Below are 19,411 nucleotides of genomic sequence, written 5' to 3' on the forward strand. Positions count from 1 at the left end.
TTAAATTTCATATTTATTTAATAATATAGAATCTATTTCTAGAAATAACAAGGTAACTATTTATGTAACGATACGTATTCTGCTGAGTCACTTAAAACCTTTTACCACATTACGCTTAAAAGCTGTTAGTTTTGTAATATTTATCTGAAATCAAAGACATAATAGTAGGTTACACAGTAATACAGAATATATTAGTTTATTAAAAGTTGTAATAGATTATAGTTTTTATTTATACTAGGATGGATATTTTAGTGGCAAGGACCACTTCTATTTGGAATTAAATCATTGTTGATAGGTTTAGTAGTTCTATAACACGTTGACCGCCAACTAGGTACGAGATAAATGGTAGGTTGATTGCGTTCTTTTCTAGAACACAATATACGAGTTATGGCATATTGTGTTTAATTGCTATTTTTGTGCAGCTATGATTAGAATCGGTATATATCTGCTAATAACGATGGTTGACTACTGGGAAAACAGGAATAAATTAATGCTAGCTTGCCTGAACAGGAACTTTATTAAAAAAACGAACAAAAATATATAATTATCAAAATGATAATAATTCAAATTCAAGAAATATTTGTTTTTATTGTGTGTGGAACTTTATAATATATAACATATTCTTTATGCTTTTTGATGAATGCTGTGCACTGGAATTAGAGATTTTAATAGTACAATGAAATGAAATTAAATAAATACAGTACATAACTAAAAATATGTAATAAATTGAGAAATACAATATTTACCTTGTATTCATTTTTAGTATATTCAAAATTCGTCAGCACGGCTATAACGGGTCTACCATGTGCACATTGGAACGGCGTTTTGCATTTAGATAAGGATAACAATAATTCAGTGCAGTCATTCTTGGAAAGTTTGTCACCAAATTTTACTGCGTATCTGCAGGCCTATGAGAACAATGATAATGTGACGATAATATATTACTCATTAATTATACGACCCTATTCATAAGGATTTATTGTATTTGTAATACCATAGTTTTAAAAGCAATGACTAATTGGGTTTTCACATTGAGTTACTAAAATAGAATTTAAATATATTTTATTTATCTCGAGCGTCATTCTGATAATTCTGTGAGCAAAGTTCCTTGCCGATAATATAGATTTCACTGTTTTAACATTTTAAAAATAGATCAAGTATTTTGTTTGTTAACAAATATACAAACAAGAAATATCTCCTCTTTATTAATTTATTTCGTGTATTCATCCATATTAAGTTAGTAAATAACTTATAAACTTACAATATTTGTATAGATTTATAATCAAATTATTCTAAAGAACTGGCAACATTTGGCTTTTCTACAGGAAATATTAAAACTTTGTTTTGATGCTATTGGGCAGAGCATTGCGAGTGGGTATTGAAGATTTGAAATTAACTGCCATTGTTTTATTAACTATAACAGAATTTAATATTTAATATAGGAATTACGTTGAAGAGAAAACGCGGGAAACATTTAGAAAACCTGACAGAGAAATTTAGTAATAGAGCGTGATTATATTATATTTACCACAGAAACAAACTAAAATATGAAATAAATATATGACTATAGTAGATAATACTATTATTTTAATTATAAGAAATAAATATCATACAACTCAAAAAGTATATGCATTTTGTAGTAATCAATTTACCTCACTGCAAACCAAATCCATAATTGATTTTGGATACATTGAAATGCAACCGCTCTGACATTTTATAACGTTTATTTCTTCTAAAACAAGACTCTTCACGGCTGCAATAACTTTGTCTACCTAAAACATTTAAAATTCGTATTTACAATTTGAAAGAAGAAGATTAAAAATACATACAAAAAATGTTGGCCTTACATTTCTAGCATTTTTACCGAGTATAGCTTCTGGTATTGCATTTACAGAGATTTCACATTTATTCAAAATGGTATACGCCAAACCGAAACAAGTAAATTTGTCTTTATAATTATGTAAATAAAGCAGGTCGTCTTCAGGTAATTTGATCGACAGTTCATCCAGATTTACACTTTTCCATGAATATCCATTAAAATAATCTAAAATATAATAAATAATATTTTATATGTATGTTATGCCCGGTACGTTGTGTCAGTGCGTGCTCAATGGTTGGTGTGCTGCTATATAGACAGTTCAGGCAAATGAGCTTTCTGATGTTTTTGCGTTTGTATATCGTAATATCACGGTAGTCACTAATACCGGAATAAACCAGTTTTTGGCAGCTAACACATGCACCATACTCTCGCGTCTGTCGCTTGAATCCCCTCCGATCGATCCCCCGTCCAATTTAAACGGGGATCGAAATTACCACGGCATGAGCCGAGGTTGGAACGCCTAGCGTGTCCTCAGACTAAAGTCATACGTATCAGTCAGGCGGGAGTTGGTCTTCAGCCGCTTCATAAGTCCTGTCGCGCGGTGTCATGTGCCATTTGCACTCGCACCCTATATATCGTCCAGAGAAGCTGTAAAAGCCAGATGCTGCCAACAATATTAGAATAGTCCGATAAAAACGTCGCTTGTGCGTAGCGTAGTGTGACGTCGTTTAATTATTATTTTTTGATTAAGTAGTTCATTGTTTTTATTATCTATTGAAGAATTTTAGGATTAAAAATTATAATTAATACGCACAATAATAAGTATACCTACGAAAATAAATATTAATAATAATAGTAATGTCCCTGAATAATTCACACAGCGCCATCTAGTACCAAGCTTGTGTTATGGGTACTAGACAACTGATAGATATACGTAGATACTTTTTTGTAAATGTATAAGTAATATCCTCTTCCCCCCGGACCACCAAACGGTGTACACGCGCCCACTTACCATATTACGTTGAAATTAAATAAATATCAACAAAATTCAGTGAAAATAATCAAACATAAAAATAGGATCGCATAAGCAGCAAGAGGTGTCGGACAAGTACAGCAAAGATTGCCGTGGCACTCACACAGTCCTGGTGCGAATAATCAGTTGGCTCCTCCTACTGGTATGTCAACTTTGTGTATCACCTTCACGCGCATGCATAAATTGCAACAATAATTACTCTCTTTTCAACTTAAATGCTCCGCCCACTGAACTTTGCACCCAGTGTGTCATCCTAGGCGAGTATTGAATGCATGTTGGAATTCAAGTGTTATAATTGTGAAGCTCCACCCCTTTGAAATAGAAGTGGGACTAATGCTGTTTACTATTATTACTATTGAGTGATTCATAAACTTCGCTGTTTGGTTTGACTACAAGTGAGTACCAGGAGTACAGAGCGTAAACGGGTGTCCATGAGTCATACATACTAAGTACCATCACAGTATTTATTACATAGATCACAATATAATAAACAGACTTATACCTTTGTTGAAAGTTTGTAACGTATATTAACGTAGCTTTACAAATGGATAGTAATTTGGATAAATCACTATCAGATACAGAAATGCACAGAGTTGGGCAGGCTAATTTTACGCCACCAAACTTTGTCACAAGTCGTTCTAAAAGAAAGAGAGATGATGACTATGGAAGTGAAATTTCAAAACTTAGGGAAGAGATGCAATCAATGTTAACAAAAATAATGACTTCACAAGAGAAGGAATTTAAGAAAAATGCCGCTGTTTTAAAATAGATACAGTTCTCAAGTGCAAATATCGAACAATCAGTCACCTTCTTATCTGCACAGAATGAAGAATACAGGAATAATATCGAGTTATTAGAATATAAGATGAAAGAGGATAGAAAATATATAACGATTCTGGAGGATAAGTTAGAAAATATGCATCAGGATAGTAGGAAAGCAAATTTTGAAATTAAAAATGTACCTAAAAAACAAAATGAAACAAAAGAAGACTTGATAAGTATGGTTACTTATTTGTCTAACACGGTTGGCTGTCAAATAGAAAAATCCGCAATCAGAGATGTATACAGAGTTCGGCCAAAGAAGGAAACCGACAAAAATACTCCAATCGTAGTCGAAACATCTTCTACATTACTGAAGAATGAAATTCTAAAGTCCTGTAAGGCACATAATATCAAACACAAAACGAAGCTGTGTGCCAAGAACCTTGGCTTCCGAACATCCGAGGACACTCCTGTCTTCGTAACAGAACATCTGACCGCTAAGGCAGCACGCCTATATTTCCTTGCTCGTGATTTGGTCAAGTCGAAATCGTATAAATTCTGCTGGACGGCTTATGGAAAGGTATATGTAAGAAAGGAAGATAATTCGCCAGTTATATCGATTAGGACTGAATCGCAAATAGAACAGCTAATTTCTAACATATGACTATATATCAAATATGTTTGTAACCAAGAACATTTTTATAATTTCTTTTATTCGATTATTGTAGGTGAATGTCTTCTGTTATATTATTTTATATCGCTTATGCGTCCCACACGCACACAAAATAAATTTAAACTTATTTACACATACACACTTACAATTATACATTATACATATACAATAACATACAAAACAATTTGTACACAAAACCAAAAATTAATATCACAACTATTTCATAAGTTTCTACAATTGATCACAACAATTGATAATCACGAAAATACTCATATTGTACAAAATAACTATAAACTTATTTACACATATGTATTAAAAATAAATAATTATACAACAATAATTGTATACAAGACAAAATCTCAATTAAATAACAAATTTTTACAACGTTTCACTATAATGAATTTTTACATAAATATACATATTGTAGTGTATACACGCCATATTAATGCTATACTAGGCCAAATATATACATATTATAATAAATACAACCCCACCTATCATATGACATACTGTGTATTATATACTAGTATTACAAATTAATGTCTAATTTATTAGAATCTCAAAACCATATAGATAGTTTGGATATTGCCAAAGCCATTACATGTGACTGTACAGACCTCTCCAAACTTTATGAAACGAACAAAACAGACTTTACAATAATTTCTCAAAATATTAGAAGCATATACTGTAATTTCAATGATTTTTTGATAAACTTATCAACCCTTAATTTTGAACCTGATGTTATAGTTTTAACCGAATGTCACCTTAATAATAACAAACCTATCCCGAAACTAAACAACTACAACTCTTACACCACCTCATGTCAATTAAATCAGAGTGACGGTGTCGTTGTTTATATAAAAGAAAATTTAAAATGTAATGTAGTGGAGGTTAAATTAATGGAGGCAACGGGCATTCAGGTGGACGTACTAAATAATACCCTTATATGCCTGTATCGGTCCCCATCTACGAATAATGCGGAAAACTTTATTAACTCGCTATGTACTGACCTAGACACCCTGAAATCACAGAACAATATTATAATTACTGGTGACATAAATATTAATATCAAATATAAAGACACAGAAAACACATACGATTACAAAAAATAGAACGTACTATTTAAATATGTTATCTGCTTATGGTATTTTACCTGGACATACCTTACCCACACGTGGACAGAACTGTCTAGATCACACTATGTTAAAAATTAAAAATAAAAAGTTTTCTGCTTTTATTGCTATTCTTAAAACCACCACCACTGACCACTTTACAACTTTTCTATCACTATCCAAAGTAAAAACACATCAATGTACATCCAAAACCCGAACAAAAGTTAATTTTGAAAATGCTCTTAAATATATTCAAGAGAAAAATCTATCTGACTTGCTTTTTAAAGATAACCCTAATGATATGACAAACAATTTAATTAAAATACTAATGGAATCAATTAAAGAAAATTCTAACATTATAAAAATTCCTAAAAGTAAAAGAAATATAAAGCCGTGGATCACCACAGGCATACTAAGATGCATTAGAAACCGTAATAGGCTACAAAAACAATCCAAAGAAGACCCATATAATTTAATTTAAAAAATTACATATACGCGTTACAGAAATTATTGTAATAACCTCATTAAAAAACTGAAAAGAAAATATGAAAGAAATTTAATATCGGAGTCTGTTAAAAATAATAAACTGCTATGGAAAAACATAAAATCATTAACCTACACATCTAAAACAAACAGAATTAATCATGAACTAATCCAGATAAAGTCAACAGAAAACGAATCTGCTAATTACATAAACAATTATTTTGCTAACATTGGTAAAGAACTGGCTGAGAACGTTCTGGCTGATATAACAAAAAACGATTTAGATAAATTTCTCAACGAGCTACCAACCCAATCTCAATCCTTTGTTATTATTGACACAGATCCTGAAGAAGTAAATCGTATCATTGTTAATCTTAAGTCAGACAGTGCTCCGGGCTGGGACAATATCTCAACTAGTTATTTAAAATTTATTAATAAGGAAATCACTCCAATCATATCTCATTTAGCAAACCTCTGTTTTAGAACAGGTATCTTCCCATCTGCATTAAAGCAATCTATAGTTACTCCTATATATAAGGGAGGACGGAGAGACGAAATTAGTAACTATAGGCCTATTTCGGTTATATCAGTGTTAGCAAAAATATTAGAAAAACTTTTAAACTCTAGACTTCAAAATTATTTAGAAAAGTACAATATAATATCCACTTTCCAGTTTGGTTTTAGGCAGGGAATATCGACTGAGGATGCTGTGGGGTCTTTATGTTTATTAGTAACAGATAACCTTGATAAAGGGAGAAAATGTCTCTCTGTTTTCATGGACTTGAAAAAGCCTTTGACACTGTCTCTCTACCAGTCCTTGTGAAGAAACTGGAAAAGATTGGTGTTAGAGGTTTACAACTCTCTATATTCAAAGATTACCTATATAACAGAAAACAAAGGGTAAAACTGGAGCAATATAACAGCGGAGATGTAAACGTGTCATGTGGAGTCCCGCAAGGAAGTGTCTTAGGACCTACTTTATTTCTTATTTATATTAATGATCTCTGCAACATGAATCTAAATAATGCCAAAATTGTATCCTATGCCGATGATACTGTCATTGTCTTCACTGGTCCTACCTGGAGTATTGTAAAAAGGAACACCGAGCTTGGTATGGCTAAAGTTGCTAAGTGGTTAAAGTACAATCTTCTTACCCTAAATACTAGCAAAACAAATTACGTTTGTTTTGGTATCCTTACTCCTTACTAATATTATAAATGCGAAAGTAACTGTCTGTCTGTCTGTCTCGCTTTCACGTCAAAACTACTGAACCGATTTAAATGAAATTTGGTACACAGATAGTCTAGACCCTGAGAAAGGACATAGGCTACTTTTTAATGCGAATAAAGGGTTGTAAGGGGTTGAAATTGGGGATAAAAGATTGTATAAAAATCGTTATTTTGGAAGCTAGAAGCTTGAAATTTTTTTTGAGGCTTCTAATTAAATATAAATAAATATGACATATAGTTTTAAAAATTTTACTCTTAAGGGGTTTAATAAATTAGGGGATATTTTTTTTATGTAAATTCGTTATTATTGAAGCTAGATGATTGAAACTTATTTTCGAGGCTGATGATTAAATATAACATACTAAGTTTGTAAAAATCTTACCCTTAAGGGGTAAAATAAAATAGGGGATGAAAGTTTTTATGTAAATTTGTCATTTTTGAAGCTAGAAGCTGATTTTTGAGGCTGTTGATTGACTATAAATAAATAAGCCTGGAAATTTTGTAAACATGTTAACCTTAAGGGGGTAAAATAAAATAGGGGATGAAAGTTTTTATGTAAATTCGTCATTTTTGAAGCTAGAAGCTTGAAACTGATTTTTGAGGCTGTTGATTGACTATAAATAAATAAGCCATGAAATTTTGTAAAAATGTTACCCTTAAGGGGGTAAAATAAAATAGGGGATGAAAGTTTGAATGTAAATTCGTCATTTTTGAAGCTAGAAGCTTGAAACTGATTTTTGAGGCTGTTGATTGACTATAAATAAATAAGCCATGAAATTTTGTAAAAATGTTACCCTTAAGGGGGTAAAATAAAATAGGGGATGAAAGTTTTTATGTAAATTCGTCTTTTTGGAAGCCAGGAGCTTGAAACCTATTTTTGAGGCTGTTGATGGGGGATGAAAGATTTTAGGTAAATTCGCCATTTTTGGAGCCAGATCTATGAAACTTTTTATTGAATTTAGTTAGTTTATTAAATACCTTACTAATATTATAACTGTAAAAGTAATTCTGTCTGTCTGTCAGTCTCACTTACACGCCAAAACTACTGAACAGATTTAAGTGAAATTTGGTACACAATTAGTCTAGATCTTGAGAAAGCACATAGGATACTTTTTGATGCGATAGAAGGGTTATAAGGGATTGAAAGGGTACATGCCATGCATACGAGGTTGTCCGACCTACGGTTCCGGCTGGGTGTGACTGGTTGTCGCATCCTAGAAGTGCCAGGCGCCGATACCGGCGACAAAGCGAACTCACTAGCCGCAAGGTTAGTGATCTTGCCAGTAGAAAAAGTCCGGGTCACCAGGCCGGAGAAATCGGCTGAGCTGAGACTATGTGACCTGGACGACTCAGTAACATCTGAGAACGTCGTTGCCGCGAGTGGGAGGAGGATACAAGCATACAGGCGGGCGAGGTCCGGTGCACTCCCTCCGGCGTGGGCTCAAACTGGGTGCGATGCCCGGTTGCAGCAGCCTAAACCCTAATCCAGGCGGGTCGGATTAAGGTAAGGTGCTTGCTCACGGGGCACGTAGGCCAACGGTGCACTGCAGGGGAAGACTGCAGCGATAGGTGCTATCGCTGTGGTCAGGGCGGCCACAAGACCGCGAGATGTGTCGCGCCATCGCCACGTTGCTGGTACTGCGCTGCGGCTAACCGCAAGTCGGACCATGGAGTCGGTAGCACAAAATTGTGTCGCTTGCCAAGGCTAGGGCCGCGGCCGCAGCGCAGGTCACCGGCGGGAGGGGAGGATTCGATGGACACCTGAGTCTATCAGCGTGGCCATCGAATCCATATTTGACCCTAGGGTGGAGGATTGTTAGGGCGATCCGAAGCTCACAAGGGAGGCATTACAGTGGCGTGCAGAGGCTATTCTGCTATCCCTGCACGCCTAGATGAAAGGTCCCTTCAATGGGAACCGTGCGGGTAGTCTTGGAGAATGCATATGCGATCCTATAGCTACGGCGACATGTTCGAGGAGGAATAGTCGCCAGGTTTTTGGCCGATATGAATCCGGCAGTCCCCATTTGGCCCCTAAGCCGGTGGGCCTCTACGAAGATTTTTCCTGACGTTAAAAAACACGGTTGTACGTAAGAATCGTCATTTTTAAAGCTAGGAGCTTGAAACTTATATTTTAGGTTGGTGATGATTGACCAACCTAAAATATAAGATGATGAGATGATGATTCATAGTTTGTAATAATTTTACCCTTAATGGGGTTCAATAAAATAGGGGATCAAAATTTTTATGTAAATTCATGACTTTTTAAGCTAGAATGATGAAACTGTTTTCATTGGCTTTTTTGGGTTTATTTATTAAATACTTCACTAATATTATAACTCTCGATCTCGCTTACATTGCAAAACTACTGAACCGATTTAAATGAAATTTAGAACATATAATCTAGAAGACCCTGAGAATGGATATAGGGTATTTTTTAATGTGGAAAAGGGTTGTAAGGGGATCGAAAGGTGCAAGGTTGTATAGATATATCGCCATTTTCAAAGCCTGAAACTGATTTTTAGGCTGTTGATTAAATATAAATAAAGAAAAATGGGTTGTAAGGAATTTAAAGAAGAGTTAAATGTTTATATAGAAATATTGTCATTTTTAAAGCTAGAAGCTTGAAGTTTAATTTTTAGCCTATTTATTAAATATATATTAAGAAAAAGAACTCTTTCAACCCCTTATAAAGGGGTTGAAAGAGTTATGTATGTTAGTTATGTATGGAAGTATCATTTTTGAAGATGAAATGATGAAACTTTTTCATTAGGCTTTTATTGGGTTAGATCATTAAATATTTTTTTCATTATTTAGTCAAGTTCACTATTTTACGCGGACGAAGTCGCGGGTACAGCTAGTCTATAATAACTCGCAGCCAGAACAAGATTTCAATATTAAAATCCATAATTGTAATTCTTACTCTATGATATTAGATGGTTCTGCTATTTCCAACACTGCATCTAAGTCGCCGCGAATAAAGTGTAGTTGCCCTACTATAAACAAAGTGAGTAATATAAAATACTTAGGTGTTATAGTTGACCAGCGTTTATCTTGGTATCCCCAAATCGAACAAGTCTCCACAAGTATATTGTATTCCTGTATGGGGCGGTGCATTCAAGTCACGTTTCCTAGAAATAGAAAGAGCTCAAAGAGCTCTGCTCAAGGTAATGTACTTGAAAAACCGACGATTTCCTACTGATGACTTATACCGGATCACGGATCTTTTGTCTGTGAGAAAACTGTACATATTAAACACAGTTTTAAAAAAGCATAAACAAATTACATATGACCCAGCTTTAGAAAATAAAAAGAAGGAAACTTAAAGTTCTATCAGTGCCAAAAACGAAAACCAAATTCGCGAGTATACAATGTGAAAAGCAAACTGCACTCTTGTATAATACAATAAATGAAAAGATAGCTATATACCCTAAAAATTATCGTGAATGTAAAAATATACTAATAGATTGGATAAAAACATTAAATTATAATGAAACTGAATTACTGCTGCATCATTGTTATCAATGCTAAAACTGTTGTGCAAGATTACATACACACACACACACACACACACACACACACACACACACACACACACACGCACACACACACACACACACACACACACACACACACACACACACACACACACACACACACACACACACACACACACACACACACACACACACACACACACACACACACACACACACACACACACACACACACACACACACACACACACACACACACACACACACACACACACACACACACACACACACACACACACACACACACACACACACACACACACACACACACACACACACACACACACACACACACACACACACACACACACACACACACACACACACACACACACACACACACACACACACACACACACACACACACACACACACACACACACACACACACACACACACACACACACACACACACACACACACACACACACACACACACACACACACACACACACACACACACACACACACACACACACACACACACACACACACACACACACACACACACACACACACACACACACACACACACACACACACACACACACACACACACACACACACACACACACACACACACACACACACACACACACACACACACACACACACACACACACACACACACACACACACACACACACACACACACACACACACACACACACACACACACACACACACACACACACACACACACACACACACACACACACACACACACACACACACACACACACACACACACACACACACACACACACACACACACACACACACACACACACACACACACACACACACACACACACACACACACACACACACACACACACACACACACACACACACACACACACACACACACACACACACACACACACACACACACACACACACACACACACACACACACACACACACACACACACACACACACACACACACACACACACACACACACACACACACACACACACACACACACACACACACACACACACACACACACACACACACACACACACACACACACACACACACACACACACACACACACACACACACACACACACACACACACACACACACACACACACACACACACACACACACACACACACACACACACACACACACACACACACACACACACACACACACACACACACACACACACACACACACACACACACACACACACACACACACACACACACACACACACACACACACACACACACACACACACACACACACACACACACACACACACACACACACACACACACACACACACACACACACACACACACACACACACACACACACACACACACACACACACACACACACACACACACACACACACACACACACACACACACACACACACACACACACACACACACACACACACACACACACACACACACACACACACACACACACACACAATAATGAATACAATGTTTCCTATAATGTATGTACGTTAAAATTGATTATATAACTAATTATTTATAGTATAATAAACAAGAAACATTTTACAAAAGTGGTGATATAAGGTATGGAAGAGCGGAGCCTCCTGGCACAGGCATCTTTATGCTTAAAAGGAGTCTTCAACAACTGTAGAATGTAATTGTAAAATGGTGTTATCTAAATAAAGAATTTTGAATTTTTTTGAATTTGAATATACATAGAAAACACCCAGATATACAAACAAATATACTCATGAATACAAATGTTTCTACGGCACGTTCAGACATCCGTACAGTTCACCAATCCGTTACAAGATTATTTTGTACGATACAACTGTTACTCGTTTCGGGACACATTATTCAAACTTAATAATCACTACCTGACAAGTTTGTCTCCAGTCGTATCCGTTCATGTACGGCATGCTGGTCAAATAAAACTAGACAGTTAGTTAATTCAGATTTTGGTTTTACAATAGCTGCAATGAATTTATTGTCCACTTGACCCAATACCTGAAAAGATGTAACTAAAGTTGTATATATATATTAATAAAATATTTGATTTGGTGAATTGTAAATTAACATAATAGTTATTGTTTGGAAAGGGTATACTAAGCTGCAAAGATATGAAAGTACCCATGTAGTAATAACCCAAGTACCCACCCAACTTTCTCTGAAACCATATATTTTTTTGAGAAAAAAATTTGTTCATTTGCTATATTAAAAAACACAGTCCTAATATCAGCTATCATTAGATATTGATAGTAATTAATGAAAATCGGAACCGTGCTGTTTTGGTTTCGCTCCCCTCTTATCATTTCAGTAATCAAATCGGCTGTTTTTTTAAATATCAAATAATAGGGTTGCCGTTTCTTTGTAAAACTAAACAAATTGATTTCTGAAATAATATCATGGGGGATGAATTAGTTATTTGTAATATGTTAGTGCTAACGGCTTGGTTTAGTTTTCTGACTAACCTTTTTATGTATGAAACCTATAATACATTACTGCAGAGTGATGACGAAAAATCAGAATCTTTAGTTTTTTTATCTAACAGTACAATTGAGGTCCTCACTCTATTATCATCTCATAGTGGAGATCATATAAATTACTTCTTCTGCCAATTAACTATTAACAGTCTGTATTATGTATGAGTGGTAATTAGTTCAGATTTTTGGGAACTGTCTTTTTATGTCTATGTATGCCTTAAGTTATTGGATACAAGTGTCAAGTTATTACCTTAGCACATTTCAAAGCAGTTGCATCAAAAGTTATAGAAGCATTTTCTTTCTGAAGCTTTGTTTTAACTCTTTCAATGCACTTAGTATTCATATTAGAAGTATTGTGTAATATTGGTTTGAATATTTCTGAACCAATATTCACATTATTCATGAAGTTATGGTATACATTCTGGAAAATTTTAACAGAGTTGATTGACTAAGGCCTGATAACTATTTTAATTGTAATAATTAACATGGAAATGGAACTCTTACATTCTCAAAGTAATCCTTTTCAAAACTGCATTCACAAGCATTGTTTGTATAACAGTTTTGAAAGATAGGCGATAGACCTTTAAGAGAAAAAAAATATTAAATTCCACAAAGTACACAGGTAATATTAAATATTATGACCTTTCTAAGTATTACATGATCTTTCTAAGTATTCATTCTTACGTACCTTTAGGTATAAAGTTAAATCTAGTTTGCATGTTAAAGTTTTTAAGATCAGTGTGTATGACATTATCAATATTTCCATGCATGCTGCTACCATATTCTTCGTGTATATTTTCACAATTTGTTTGCACTTCATTTGACTTGTTGAGTATGATTGGGTTATATGATTTTTTAGTACTATTATCTTCATTGTTGGGAAATGATTTGAAGTGGCGTGAAGTTTCATCCATAATAGTATGTTCTATTTCATATAAATCAGTCATGCTAGCGTTTTTTGGTAAAATGCTATGAAAAGTCTTGTTTTGATTATTACATTTAAAACTTAATTCAAATTCTTTTCTCAAAATATCATCAATTTTGTTTTTAATAATTGATTCGCAAACATCTATGGGTTGTATATTTTCTAAAGATATATTAGACTCAATATCGATTGGAACAATTACATTTTGGATAATTTCACAATTTGCAGATTTGTTATTGTTAACTTCATTGGAATAGGTTTTATGATTTTTGTTTTTATTACCGTCACAAATTGTTTCATTGCGATTATTGGTGTGAGTATATAGCGCAAAATTTTCATTAAATATTCTATGACTCCCTGTCTTAATATGATTGGATAATATAAGGTGAGTGTTATCCATATCTTCATCATCTGATTTACATACATAATTACATTTATTATTGACATTACCCATCGTTTCGATATTTCTTAATTTACTAACAACTGGTGGTGCTCCGTTAGTATTCATATTCATATTAAATTGTTCACACATGATAGAAGGCTCGTCATTACATTTATCATTTATATTTATACACACCGGGTCTTCATTTGAATTATTGTTAATAATTGGATTATATGTATTTTTGCTAATATTATCACCAACGGGAAGTGATATATAGCAATGTGAAGATTCTGCTACAATAGAATGTTTTATTTCATATAAATTACTAATAGCGGCTTTTTGTGCTAAACTGTTACAAAATGTATTGTTTGATTCATTACATTGAGAACTTAGTTCAAATTCCGTTCCTAAAATATCATCGCTTTTATTATTTATGGCAGTTTCAACAACATCAATAGGTTCTATATTGTCCACAGATGTGATAGATTCAATATTTCTTGAAAAAGTCACATTATTTTGGGAAATTTCAGAATTTAGTGTTTCGTTATAATTAAGATTATTGCCATACTTATTATAATATTTATTGATTTCAGTATTATGAATAGTTTTATTATCATAATTTGCATTATTTGATAGGGAACTATTTTTAAAATATACTAATGGATACTCTGTTGTACTACAAATTGATAATATAGGATAAGTGTTACCTATATCTGCCTTAATTGATTCACTTATACAATTCTCTTTATCACTGAACATGTCTATGGTTTCATTTTTTCTTACATTACTAACAATTAAAGGTGTTTTGCTAGCATTAATTTTAGAGTCAATTTGGTCACATAATAGATTTTTGGCGTTTTTGGAAAACTCGATTGTGTATTTTGACTCATGGGTGTAACTTTTACTATTTATACCTTTCCATACTTCATATCGTTTGTTTGCTTTATTAATTTTGTTTCCTTTTATCTTGGATTGTTTACACACTATTCGAGGTTTTTTATTTTTAGACATCGAAGTATATGTTTCTTCGCGATTGAGAAAATTGTTCCTAGATTGCATTGTAATAAATTGGCATTTGGATTTTTTATTTTTCGAGGTACACATATTTTGTGGATTGTCATTTCTATTGTAGTTGTGGCTTTCATATGTCAATTTAGATATAAATATACCATTGGATGTAATACTTGGATTTATACTTTTCAAGTTAAAGTTACAAGGCTGATAAGTTATTCTAGAAATAGAGGGGTTACTACCTTTGGATATGGTAGATACATTGCACTGTTGAGCACTTAAAATGGTCTTCAAAATGTTATGTGAAGATATATAGCATTCTTTATTTTCATTGCCTTTCTTTATGGTTTGCACATTATGAGAAAGTTGAGTAGACTTCAGTGGATGTGGTAGGAAGTTGTGAATAGTAATTTCATCAATTTTTTTCCACAATGATGTATTTTGATTATCTATTATATAACTACATTGCTTATTTTTATTCTTTGCTGTTTCATTTACTTCTAAATTTTCTGCTGACTGTTGCATAGTAATGTCTAACATCGTAGACACATTAAAGCTATTTAATGCATCTACGATGCTAATATCTTTATCTAGATTTATTTTGTTAATTCCATTTCTTTCATTCAAATTTTCATTTCTTGGTTCCTTCCTAGATTTAGTTGAATTTATATTTGATGAAAATAGATCAGAATTATGTTCCTTCATTGTTGGAGATTTACTCATAAATTTATAGTTATTACAAATTTCATCTGATATTTTTTTCTTGTATTCATTTTTTAATATCAGTTTTGTTCTTTTTTTATGTTTCTTTTTAGTTATGTTTAAATTTTTTAATTTTACTACATTCTTTACTCCCTCTTTTTTATTATCATGAATTTCATTAGATTTTCTTTGTATGATACTATCTGATTTCTTGTCTGTTGTTACTACAGAAATTATTTTAGGTGGTATAACTTTTGAGAAGCTTATATTTGGTTGTTTTTTCTTAATCTTTCGTTTCATTGATTTACCTGATAACATATCCAATTTAAAAAAACGCAATTTTTACTAATACTCTAAATGGGGAAGTATATAAACAATGGGATTTATATTACTTTTCAATGACTACAGTTGAATAAAATTTGGTATATTAATGGGTTATTTTTTAGATAAACACATAATTCAAGAGGGTAAGGCCGGTTTATAGTTTGGGTGCAATATGCTGAGACAGTGTATACTACTGAAATAGTGTATTTTTAATAATTTACAACTTTATTAACTAAGTAAACTTTATTTTTTAATACATAGGATATCGGCAAACTATCACTTTCCTACATGCATCAAGAAAATTTCCTGAGTAATACAGGATACACTCTAATTTTACGCTACACTTTTGTCTAGTGCTGATATGTGTATGTAAAAGACAAATTAAAATTGCATCAATTGTTACATTTTTTAAAGTCACTCTAGATACTTACATATTCACTATTTATATTTATAATAATTATAATGAATATAAATAATAAATATGTTGTTCTCACTATACTATTCATTTAGTACAACATTAAAATATTTTGTTGAAATAATTGTCTTTATATTTTATTACCTTTCACACTATTCTGCATTTGGGAGACTCCAACATTTTTAATATTCTTTTTTAACAGTCTTTGTACAATTTTTCTTACTTGCTCTCTAGTATCATCAACTTTTTCTTCGGGAAGCTTCTTTTTTGGTTCTAATCGTTTCATCAAATTATCATCACCAATGTAAAATTTTATCAATTTATTTAGTAATTTTGTAATTTCATTCCAACTTTTAAATTCTAATATTGTTTGTTTTGGTGTATGGCTAATATCATAGTCATAATATGGACATGATAACAATATTAGATAAAATGGAATTTTATTCATGCAATCAATTTCTTCATTTTCCATATTACCCTACAATAATAAAATAAAATATGATTAGGGTTACATGACAGTAAATAAATGGCTATATATGTATTAAATAAGTAAGGTAATTTAATGAACTAGTAACAATATGAGACAAAATTACATGATAACTTAGTGTAAGTCATAATAAATTAGTGTTACCAATTAATAATTTAGTTAACCTTCTAAGGTTAAATAAACAGTTGAAGTTAAATTTCAAGATAACATATTTTAAAGGGTTAACCTAACATGGGGTTACCATAAAATTATATGGTTGCAAAAATTATAATCTATTGATTGATGTTGATTATGATGCTACAAAATTGCCATTGAAGGTATCATAAACTTTCTTTATGCTCAAAATATTTTATTTTAGTTATAGTAAATTAATGGATTTAAATAATAAATAAGAATACAAAATGTTACCTTTGTCTTAGACATCTGTGGTTTTATCCAAGATTTTTTCATTTTCTCATTTATTATCTTGTGTAATATACAATTAGAAAGAAACTTTCCATTCAAATAAATCCAATGGATTTGTCCAGTATCTTTATATTTCTTCACAATATATGCTTTCACTTTATATTCATTTTTTTCAACACTAAATTGCTGTATATCATGAGGATCAATACTAAACAATAATTTTATTGTTTGACACACATCCCTGTTTTTCTGAGCTTTAAATATTATTTCATTTTTAGCATCATCTCTTAAACTTAATGATACATCACAATGTATTAATGAAAATTGTTGTATGAATGTCTTTATTTCATTCAATTCAATCAAAGTCTGAACAGCTTTCCTTTGTATATGAAGATTGTATAAAAATCCTTTTATCTCAACCTGTAATATATTTTTACAATTTTAATACACAATAAAAACACTTCTAATATTCTTTTTTATTCATATAAATATTACGATCAATTATATAGTACAAAATATATTAGAATCAGAATATTCTACCTCAAAATGAAAAGGCAGCTCATTGTCACCATATGTAACATACTTTTGTTAAATTGTGAGTGTTCTGAATCATTTATTATATTACATTTTATTTTTAATTATTACAATAGTATTACATATATGAATAGTAGAGTATAATTGAAAACAGGGCTTTTATCTGTAGGTATGATATATTCTGGGATGAGAATTAACAAAATTAAAGGGACAAAACATATATTATTAGGTACCTATTGTGTCACTAGATTCACTGGATCATGCTAATTCACTTTTCTTATAAATAGTTAATGCAACAATGGAAGTATAAAAATAATAACATGTTTAAATAAAATGAAACAATGGGTGCAGAAAAATATTCACTTACTGTAGTTCCTTTTGATGGTCTCATTGTAGTTTCTATTAATTCTTTTGTTTTACCTTCATGAAATATCTTCAGCCATGTTACCTCCTGGCCATCAGATCTAGATGTTATCTGAACATTTTGAGAGATATTGATAATGTTAGCCAAAGATTGACCTCTGTATCCATAGGTATTGGCAGCTGATTTCAAAGTATTCAAGTCAACACATTTACTTGTAGTATGTCTTTGTCCGAGTAAGTGAAAATCACATTCTGTAATTCCTTGGCCATTGTCAATGACCTGTATTTTATTTTCTTCAATGTGGACCCTTATGGCAATAGAAGTAGAACTAGCATCTAAGGAATTATATACCTGAAAATATAAGGAAAAATATTACATTAGAAATAAAAGTAGGAATTTTCATAATGTTATAGTGAATCATGTACCAATTCTTCAATGGCTCTTCTATAGGTGCTGATAGATGCCGAAGATGATAATAAAGATTTAACAGTTTCTGGAAGTTTCTTTATACTCATGATGAAACATACAAAAGATACTGTTGTATGGACTGTCATTACTCACTTGTTATAGTGTCAAGATTAGATTTTTATAGTACTTTTTTGTTTTTGAGAATATCTTTTTTGAAAATGGAATTAAAAATATAGGTTTGGCTATTCGTGTTAATAGTTAAATAATAGTTGATACTTAAGTCATTCCAGGTTTAGTGGTTATTGGCTCCATAAACCATGTT

General features: G+C 32.6%; 1 protein-coding gene across 5 annotated transcripts; it reads right to left on the minus strand.

Annotated features, from left to right (window-relative positions):
• LOC131852026 (DNA mismatch repair protein Mlh3-like) lies at nt 1-19,228 on the minus strand. Of its 5 annotated transcripts, XM_059202601.1 has the most exons (12): nt 19,107-19,228; nt 18,685-19,032; nt 17,787-18,203; nt 17,036-17,369; nt 15,147-16,460; nt 13,821-14,468; nt 13,637-13,713; nt 13,383-13,553; nt 12,527-12,656; nt 1,653-2,044; nt 747-908; nt 1-144 (listed from the first exon to the last, which is right to left on the minus strand). In XM_059202601.1, exons 1-10 carry the CDS (start codon nt 19,194-19,196, stop codon nt 1,782-1,784), a joined length of 3,792 nt encoding a protein of 1,263 aa, XP_059058584.1. In that variant the 5' UTR covers nt 19,197-19,228; the 3' UTR covers nt 1-144; nt 747-908; nt 1,653-1,781. The 5 variants fall into 5 exon arrangements, with proteins under 5 accessions (XP_059058584.1, XP_059058580.1, XP_059058582.1 ...); XM_059202597.1 differs by having other exon boundaries at nt 13,821-16,460; XM_059202599.1 differs by lacking the exon at nt 13,383-13,553 and having other exon boundaries at nt 13,821-16,460.
• Nucleotides 19,229-19,411: the final 183 nt, after the last annotated feature.

The sequence above is a fragment of the Achroia grisella genome, unplaced genomic scaffold (genome assembly GCF_030625045.1).
Source record: "Achroia grisella isolate CSIRO2021 unplaced genomic scaffold, CSIRO_AGI_Agris_v1 utg821, whole genome shotgun sequence".
NCBI lineage: Eukaryota > Metazoa > Arthropoda > Insecta > Lepidoptera > Pyralidae > Achroia > Achroia grisella.

Bases quoted from the DNA above. Each gene is read 5' to 3' on its own strand.
- LOC131852026 (XM_059202598.1), bottom strand. From the start codon at position 19,196: ATGAGTATAAAGAAACTTCCAGAAACTGTTAAATCTTTATTATCATCT. The intron at 19,033-19,106 runs GTACATGATTCA...TTATATTTTCAG, and splicing joins GAAGAGCCATTGAAGAATTG to GTATATAATTCCTTAGATGC. The intron at 13,714-13,820 runs GTACGTAAGAAT...TTTCTCTTAAAG, and splicing joins ATTTAACTTTATACCTAAAG to GTCTATCGCCTATCTTTCAA.